This window comes from Poromitra crassiceps, assembly GCF_964638095.1.
Source record: "Poromitra crassiceps genome assembly, chromosome: 4".
NCBI classification, from domain to species: Eukaryota; Metazoa; Chordata; class Actinopteri; order Beryciformes; family Melamphaidae; genus Poromitra; species Poromitra crassiceps.
The window spans coordinates 61,172,847-61,182,846 of record NC_139626.1 but is presented as its reverse complement, the minus strand read 5'-3'; the positions used below and the strand labels follow the sequence as shown (position 1 = coordinate 61,182,846).

At 43.5% G+C, this 10,000-nt stretch overlaps 1 protein-coding gene across 1 annotated transcript in view; it reads left to right on the top strand.

The window, feature by feature from the left end:
- Positions 1-10,000, top strand: part of LOC310774718 (protein LTV1 homolog) — a 92,843-nt gene that overhangs the window by 58,162 nt on the left and 24,681 nt on the right. Inside the window, exons 6-7 of the mRNA XM_083634842.1 lie at positions 6,982-7,177; positions 8,455-8,582. Coding sequence (XP_083490968.1) covers positions 6,982-7,177; positions 8,455-8,582 — 324 coding nt within the window. The remainder of the gene's footprint in view (positions 1-6,981; positions 7,178-8,454; positions 8,583-10,000) is intronic.

Genomic DNA, 10,000 nt, shown 5'->3' with positions numbered 1-10,000 from the left:
ATCGGTTAATGTTGAAACGGTCGATTATCGGTTAAACGGTTATCGGTCGACATCCCTACTCAAAATATGTGAGATGTTTGGAGCGGGGAAGTCTGGTGCAGCGCACAGGTCCTAGACCTGGTGAGATGAAGGAGGAGCCCGGCCGGGTGGCAACCCACAGATAGTCCATGGGCCAAACCCCAAAATTTCACGGTACCACTCAAGTGGGCAAATTCGAATCATGATTTTTGAACAGGTATATATCCATAGATGATGTTTTAGTATGATAGCCTTTGCAGAATGGTAGCTTTGTCACAGGTATCAGCTCATGAAGTTAGCCAGCCCTTACAATAAATTGGATTCTAGGCGCTGATGCATACCCTATTCTATGCAGATTTTCAGGACCTTTACTCATGTTCTGTGAGAACATGTTTGACAACATTTTAAAGGGTAGCTTCTTAGCTTTCATTTAAAGGGGGACTAACCCCCTAGATATGTATTAGAACAGTGATTTGAAAATACCTATGGAAAAAACCAAGAAATGACATATGCTCTTGTCTATACTGGACTCTTTGGCTGTGTTGAAGTCCAGATTTTTTTCCGGAAATCGACGCCATTACAGTTTGCCTACTGCCTCAAAAATAATTTATTTGAAAGGGGCCATATCTGTATAAATATCAACAACTAGCCAACGCTGGTGGCCTGTTTGGAAAGAGCTTTGCTCAAAATGGTTGAAAGTTATATCAATTTGGTAATTCAGTGGCGAACTAGAAATTTAATTATTTTTCTGCATGTAACTCTATGGCAGTGTGTTAAACTACGTTACGAGAGCAAAGTGGCATGGGCTCGTTACAGCAGCACACCGCACAATACGACAAACCCCCCGTTCTGGGGTAACACAATGCGAGATTTCTCTACGTCATTCCCTCGTCCAAGTTGCCATATAGTCCCTTTTTCATTTTAGTTTGGGGGCTTTTCGTGATTCTTGTTAAAAGTTGTGCAAAAGTTTTTCTCTCAGCGCAGTGCAAGCTGCCTGCGCCTCCTCCCTCCTGCCAGACCCCAAACAGCCTGCTGCATGCATGGGGCGCTTGTAACCTCACGGAGCAACAAACAAACAGACAGAAATAGCTGGTGTGCGATTTAGAGAATACAGTCTGAGATTGGGTACAGGATTGAGGGAATCCCGCATCTGTTTGCGAAGGTGCGACTGGACAGGACGCTTTTCACAGACAGGCACAGTAGTGGGAGCGATGCGAGTGTCTCTCAGGGCACAGCTGCAGATCTTTCCTCCTCCGCGCATTCAGTCTGTCCAAAATCATTACCGATATAATCTCAGTAGGAGGGATGCAGGGAAATGATAGTAGCCGATGTGTTTAGAGAAGCTTTGTCACGTTGTCACGTCGTAGTATAGCGTTATATTTTACATGTGCGCTAAACTGCGACCATATTTGTTTGCGGAAATATCAGACTGCTCTCTCTACTCTCAGAGCACAGAGAGCTCTGCTCTGCTGCGCGCGCCCGCGGAGCTTGGAGCTAGTGCATGAGGTTTACAGTACGACTCTCTCCCGCATGCCTGGGCTGGAGACAACTGCTTCCAACTCGGACTGATAATATATACATCATCATTCGAGCTTATTCAGGTAAGATATTAATAAAGTAGTGACACATTCAGCGGGAAACTAACTATAATTAAGACATGTGCCAACTTTGACAACGTTTGGTTCAGTATTTTAAGAGCAAACTTCAATAGTAATAGGCTTGGAGTTCTGAGGAGCCAAAAGGGTACAGGGGGGGTAGGGGAGTAATTATCTTGAAATCCCATAGTCTTTGGGGGCACTGTGACGTCAGTGTACCCCTAATCTCCCATTCATTTGAGAGAGAAAAAAAAAGCAGTCTTTGACCCTTAGAGGGCGCTTATGCCAGTTATGCTGCTGAAAAATGATACAAATGGTAAAATGGCAACAGTTTGGTGTCAAATGTGGAAATTCTGACCAGAATTCTTCACACATCACCCCCAAAGTCATATATATTGGTTAAAAGCTGAAAAAAAGTGTTTTGGAGGTTAGTTCTCCTTTAAGCTCAGTTGTGAGTCTGTCTGACAAATAAAGAGCTCACATGGGCTCTTCAAAGTGTCAGTGACATTCATTTTTCCACAGTTTTCGCCTAAACTATAGTCTTTATTTCAGCACTGTCTGTGGCAACTACGAACATCACAGACACAAACAACAAACACTGGAATACTCATAGGACTATAATGAATGTAGCCCTAAATGTAACATATCGGTACCAGCCAGGTGGGCAAATTTTACTTGTGATTTTTTAAATTAATATACATCCCTAGATTATGTTTTTATATGATAGACTTTGATGACTGGTAGCTTATTAGTGCTTATCCCCTCTTAAATTATGGACTGCTGTCGTTCAAAACCAGGAAAGTGCCAAAAATAGTTTTATTTGTGTTACATTATATGAACAGCTACATTCAAAATATTTCCAGTCTTTCAGGACAATATTAAGACAATCTACCCTTCCTGAGACACCATGCCACCCACGAGGGCAACACCATCATCGTCATCCACATCTGAGTGTGCTGGTTGGCACATTTTTGTAGTTTGCACAGGTTTGTGCACTTCAGACCATTATTGAGACCTGTGCACTCTGGTGGTTTGCACGACCTCACACACTTGCAGGAGAGCAACTGCAAAACAGTCTGGTGCTGGGAAACCGTGCATCCACTGGATTTCAAGCTGCCCCTCATCGTCTGTGGTCCACCCATAGTCCTTGGGGCTTGGTACAGATGGCTGGGTTTGAAGAGACCGTCTACAGATTGCAGTCTGATCTTTTGCATGAATGGAATGCATTAATAGCCAATCCTCAAATGGTGGAAGCTGGCTGGACTCGACCTCCCCACGTATGGTGCAGAAAAGTTGGTATCGGAGGAGGTTGACATCTGTAATGTGTGTAGAGGGTACATATACATAATACATGTGGCACATGATTTCCAGCAGCTTCTTGAAGAGCTCATTAGAGACATCCCAAGCACGGCCGAGCTCAAGGAAGACTTCTTGATATGTCCTGTCTGTTCAGGGTGCCCACTTTTCCGTGTCCTGCAAATACGCTGACAGTGTTGCAGCCAGTGAACGTGTGCATGCCAGTCAAGGCGCCAGCAGTACTATCGCCGCGTGATTTGCATAGTTTGGTGATGTCCTGGAACATTGTCTTGTTCTGTGTTCCACATTTTTGGTACATTGGGCATGGGATGTCCTTGCTCCAACCCAGAGTCAGTAGCAGGACATCTGTGTCTGCCATGATGAGCACTGCCTTGAAGCCAGACTCTGCTACATGGAGAGCATGCATTAGCATGCAGGTGTCAGCTTCTTCCTGAGAGGATTTGAGCTGTGTTACCTCCTCCCATTGGTTCTTGTTGATTTTGAAGCAGACTACTTCACAGGTAACATATAAGGCCTTGTCTTTAGTTTCTATCTGTGTTTGGGTCCTTTCCATTCCTCAAACAAGAATTTGATCAGACTGGCTTTGCTGGCAGTGCTGTAGAGCAGTTTCCTCCACTGCTGGATGTTGTGGCTGGAATCATGCAGGTTGGCTACATCTGGCGGGGCAACAGTTGCAGTTGACAAGCTGACAAACTCATATTGGTCTGGACTGAGTGGATTCACAAAGGAGTTTTCCATGATATCAACAATGGAGTGTACTTTAGGGGCGATAGGTGGACCACAGATGATGAGGGGCAGCTTGAAATCCAGTGGATGCACGGTTCCCCAGCACCAGGTGCCGTCTTGCAGTTGCTCTCCTGCAAGTGTGTGAGGTTGTGCAAACCACCAGAGTGCACATGTCTCAATAACGGTCTGAAATGCACAAACCTGTGCAAACTACAAACATGTGCCAACCAACACAGTGAAGAAGAGCTTGCTGCACAGCTGACTGACTCAGATGTGAATGACGATGATGGTGTTGCCCTAGTGGATGACATGGTCTCAGGAAGGGTAGATTGTCCTAATATTGTGTTGAAAGACTGGAAACATTTTGAATGTAGCTGTACATATACCGTAACACAAATAAAACAATTTTTGACTGAAAAGCGTGCCAATTTACCCTCTTTTTGACTGGGAAATGTGCCAATTTAGTAGACAATTAAGTATAGCATATCTATCTAGTATAGTATAGTATGGTATGGTATGTATAGTATCATAGGATAGCATGCCTATATCTAGACATATAATATTAACAGTAGTCCAGACACCCCAGGGAGAGGATATAATGAAAGAAAGATGATTTCCCATAATTCCCATAAGTCCATAATTTAAGAGGGGTGGTTAATAAGTTACCATGGTCATCAAGGTCTATAATATAAAAACATAATCTAGGGATGAATAGGAATTTAAAAAAATCACAAGTAGAATTTGTCCACCCGGATGGTACCGATATCTTACATTTTGGGTTCTGGCCCATTTCCCTCGAGAAGGCATTCTTCTACCAAATTCAAAGGGCCAAATTCACCCCTCACGATGGGATAGTATGCGTTGATTATACCTTTTCTGAATCCTTATAGTCCTATGAGTATTCCAGTGTTTGTTGTTTGTGTCTGTGATGTTCCTAGATGCCACAGTGCTGAAATAAAGACTATAATTTAGGCGAAAACTGGAAAAATGAATGTCACTGACACTTTGAAGAGCCCATGTGAGCTCTTTATTTATCAGACAGACTCACAACTGAGCTCAAATGAAAGCTAAGAATCTACCCTTTAAAATGTTGTCAAACATGTTCTCATAGAACATGGTTAAAGGTCCTGAGCCTAAAATAGGTTATGCATCAGCACCTAGAATCAAATTTATTGTAGGGGCTGGCTAACTTCATGAGCCGATAACTGTGACAAAGCTGCCATTCTGCAAAGGCTATCATACTAAAATATCATCTATGGATATATACCTGTTCAAAAATCATGATTAGAATTTGTCCATTGAGTGGTACCGATATGTGCAATTTTTGTGTTTGGCCCATGGACTAAATAGGGGAAAATAAGAAAATGTCCAATAAATATGAAAAGCTACTCCTGTGGAAAGGCTATCATATATTAATTTACTTATATTGACCCTATAAACAATTTAGTATAGGTAAAGTTTTGCCCACCCAGATGGTACCGATATCTGGTCTGGCCCATGGACTAACAGCCCGGTCCCTCTACGTACCAGAGCCCCCCCCCCCCTCCCCCAGGTAGTGACTGAGAACTCTGAGAGCAGGTCACGTGGGGGCTGGGTTTACACAGGCTAGGACGTAGCTCCCTCGTCTGAACGGACGAGGGAGAGTTTTAAGCAGAAGTGTTGAAATTAAAAAGAGGAAGGAGGGACGAGAAGAAGTAACAAAGAAAGGAGACGGTTTGGTAAATGAGTTGTGACACTTTGGGGCCTCTTCTCTCCTTCCTCTATTATATCTGCTTGTCATCATCCTCGGGATATTATGACACACACTGCCTGCACGCACAGATAGCATGGACACACACACACACACACACACACACACACACACACACACTGCCTGCACGCACAGATAGCACACGGACACACACACACACACGGACACACACACACACACACACACACACACACACACACACACACACACACACACACATTTTAAAAGAAGGCCACAGTACATTTATATTGAACCAGACACTGATGCAGGTAATTCTTAAGCACAGGAAAAGACATTGCAGCAAGATGATGACTTAAATATAAAGTATGCAAACTGACATAATGTAAGCATGTTTAGCACTCAAGGGTTTACAAAGCACCGTCTTCTCCAGATAAAGAGGCTGCCTATAATGGCTGAGATGGAGCAGTATTTTGCTAATTTGTTTTGCATCAGGCTTTAGCAGCCTGCCTAGTTGCAGTCCACGGAGCAGGAGTTTGTGGACATGCCCCAGACTCCCAAACACAAGCACAATGAGTTGACAGCTGTAGCCTAGAGTTGTAGTATATTCTACCAAGGGCTGATAGTTCATGAGTTTGCTTGTGAAGCAGGTGTCCATGTACAGATCAAAAGAGCAGCTGTTTCAATGATGGCGACTGACTTTCTGCTTTCATTGATGAAAACAATGTCTGGGGTATTTGGGATATTGTGCAGTGTGTTATTGCCGGTGGTGTTGTGATTGAACCAGTCCAGTTTGACAGTGCTGTGTTTGTGCATTTCTGTTGTATTGTCCTGTACTTCTCTGATGCTGTTTGACACCAGATCCACCAGGCGGTCGTGCCTGCTTATGTAAAGTCCTTTGTATTGGCTGCAGCCGTTTAGGATATGTGCTATTGACACATACACACACACACACACACACACACACACACACACACACACACACACACACTCCTATGTCACCACCTGCTCTCCCTGCAGGGCTTGAAATTAACTTTTTTCACCACCTGCCAATATGGCTGCTAGATTTTAAAGTTACCAGCCAATTACAATTTCCACTAGCCGAAATGTTTTTCTTGAAATAAACCAGAATATGAATGGGTTGATTTAAGCATAAGTATCAGCGAGTGGCCCGGGATTCTCAAAGCCTGTGTTCAGGGTCACACGAACAAAAATGCACTCTTGAAGCTAAATAAATGCAAAACCAACAAGTTAATTATTTAAATTTCTACTTCAATGTAGAACAGTCATTTCTTACACATTAGATTACTTTTAGCCTTTTAGTCATAACGATTATTGAAAGATATTCCATATTCCAGACTGTTCTGCTATAACAGAAGTGGAGTATTGGCCAGAATGACATGAACATTTGGACACTTATTCAGTGTATCTTGCATGTTGAGTTCAGGTGCACTGTTGCAAAAAAATATATATATTATTATTATTTTTGCAATTCCATCGCGGGCCACACACAGGGGGCCGTATTTTGCCCATGTGTGGTTGACAGGATGTTGGCGATGTCAGAAATCCAGCTTCAGTGTCAGTTAAAGGTCAATGTGATTGTGTGTTTGTGTGCAGCTGTTGTAGAGGTGAAGAAGATGATGATGATGATGAGTGGGAGGACACAGACTCTGAGGACACAGAGGGAGACGAGAGGCAGGACTTCCTGTTCCTGGACGAGGAAACTAAGAGCCGCTTCACAGAGTACTCTCTCACCTCTTCTGTCATGATAAGGAACGAGCAACTCAGCCTGCTGGACGACCGCTTTGAGAAGGTCCCTCACGCATGCTGACATCATACTTTACTCTTTACTGATACTTTATACTTTGATTATTTCAGTTTTTCAAAATATTTTTGTTCACCTGCCTGGCCGTCTATTTACCTGTCCTCCATGACAGAGGTGTAACCAAGTCAATTTTGCTCAAAGGTCCCAAGTCAGTCCCAAATCTAAATGTAGATTAACCCAAGTCCAATTCAATATTGTCAAGTCTCAAGTCTAAATGTACAACAACAAGTCACGTCGGAACGAATCAAATCAATTTAATGTTACAACTAAATATCTGGACTTTTCTATGCAATATGGTTTTAATAGGATACAAACTTGGTAAGAGGATCGTGAGTTTGATTTCTATAATCAGTTTCAATGTCAATAAATTCAATCATTCCTTACAAATTCAGAAAACACGATTTGAATTCAGTCTGTTGGAACGAATCTAATCACTTTCAATCTAAGGCATTGACAAAAACACAAGATCTTGAGTGAAGACTTTAGAAATCTTTTCAAGTCATCAAAGTACAAGTCAAAGTCAAGTCCCAAGGCATCAGAACCCAAGTCAAGTCTCAAGTCTCCTCTTGGAGTTGATGTAGGATGATTTGACCATTCATTTTGAAATAGTTTCACATATCACAACTGTTTGTTGAGCATTTGCAGTGGGGAAGGTTTGCTGCTCATTAAAACCAGAGAGCCAAAAACAGGTCAAATAACAACAAATGTATGAGAAGAAACACTGGAAACAAGTCAGTTAGGATAACATCATCCCTGTTTCCATGGAAACAAGTCAGTCAGGATAACATCATCCCTGTTTCCATGGAAACAAGTCAGTCAGGATAACATCATCCCTGTTTCCATGTTTGTCTCCAGTTATTCTCCCCAGCAGGAGGAAACCTTAAAGGAGAATTTCACCGAAAAACAATGCATGTTTTCTTTTCCACATGATCTCACCCATATCCGGGCTAGCGAAGGGAACTGGCGGGGAATAGCGTGATCCTCCCACGTGCTGCGTCCCGGCGGTGAAGCTCCCCGCTGTCAGGCGAAAAGAAGCGGGCTGGCAAAACTGCGCACGTGTCGGAGGAAGCATGGGGCTAGTCTACGGCTCTCCCCAGATCAGCACAGGGTGGAGCAGCGACCGGGGGAGCAGGGGGGAAAATTGGCCAAGAAACATTGGGGGGGGGGGGGGGGGGCATTGTTTTTCAGTGAAGTTCTCCTTTAACGCCAGATGTATCTGTAGAGGCAGGAACCTAGACGCTGTGCGCGTGTTTGTGTGCTTTCAGTTTTACGAGCAGTTTGACGACGATGAGATCGGCGCCCTGGACAACGCCGAGCTGGAAGGCTTCATCGCACCGGACAGCGCTCGCCTGGAGGAGGTCATCAAAGACTACTTCAGACAGAAGGAGAAGGAGTGAGTGAGACAGAACACCGCCCAGATCCTCCTTTGAATAGACAGGAAATGTAGAGTGAAAGTGGGCAGCAGATGCCAGGGCAAGAAAAAAATAAATAAATATATAAATAAATATATATAGATATATATATACAGTATATATATATATATATATATATACTGTATATATATATATATATATATACAGTATATATATATATATATATATATACTGTATATATATATAGAGGGAATTTCTTTCCCTCTCGATCTGATTTGGTCTTTTTTGGGGGCAAATGTGTTGAATTATGAAACAATACATGTATTGACATTTTGTATTGGGGATTGTGTGCACAGTCAAATTGTCCACCACCAAGATCTGTTTGAACTTGGTCTTGGTTGGAACTGGCAGTAGGCCTTACAGAACCTCCTACTCCTCCACAGAGTTGGCTGTTGGCTGGAGGTGATGTTTTCGCCCTTGCTTGTCTGCAGGACATCTCGCAAAGTTATCAACGGATTTGCACGGAACTTGGCAAAAAGGCTTGTCAACTTTCCACGTCCACTGGCCAAAAGCGGGCAGGGTTGTGTGTGTGCGTGTGCGTGTGTGTGTGCGTGTGTGTGTGCGTGTGTGTGTGTGTGTGTGTGTGCGTGTGTGTGTGCGTGTTTGTGTGTGTGTGCGTGTGTGTGCGTGTGTGTGTTTGTGTGTGTGTGAAGACAAAAAGGCACTTCCAAACAGATTCATGTAATGCCACCAAACTTTGCAAAAAAAGGTTGGCCATGGGCCAAGGACAAACTTGATTCACTTGACACGCCCACTCGCCAACGGGGGCGTGTCAATAGCCGCGGCAAATCGCATAAAGGTGCCGACAGTAACTTCCGCATGGATTCACGTGACAGCACGAAACGTTGTAGGTGACTAAGTAGGTCATTGCTTTAACTGCCTTTAACTGCCCCACACTAACACTGAGCTGTCTGTGGTCCAGATACCAGCTTTAACTGCCCCACACTAACACTGAGCTGTCTGTGGTCCAGATGAAACGTTGTAGGTAAGTAAGTAGGTCATTGCTTTAACTGCCCCACACTAACACTGAGCTGTCTGTGGTCCAGATGAAACGTTGTAGGTAACTAAGTAGGTCATTGCTTTAACTGCCCCACACTAACACTGAGCTGTCTGTGGTCCAGATGAAACATTGTAGGTAACTAAGTAGGTCATTGCTTTAACTGCCCCACACTAACACTGAGCTGTCTGTGGTCCAGATGAAACGTGGTAGGTAACTAAGTAGGTCATTGCTTTAACTGCCCCACACTAACACTGAGCTGTCTGTGGTCCAGATGAAACGTTGTAGGTAACTAAGTAGGTCATTGCTTTAACTGCCCCACACTAACACTGAGCTGTCTGTGGTCCAGATCAAACGTTGTAGGTAACTAAGTAGGTCATT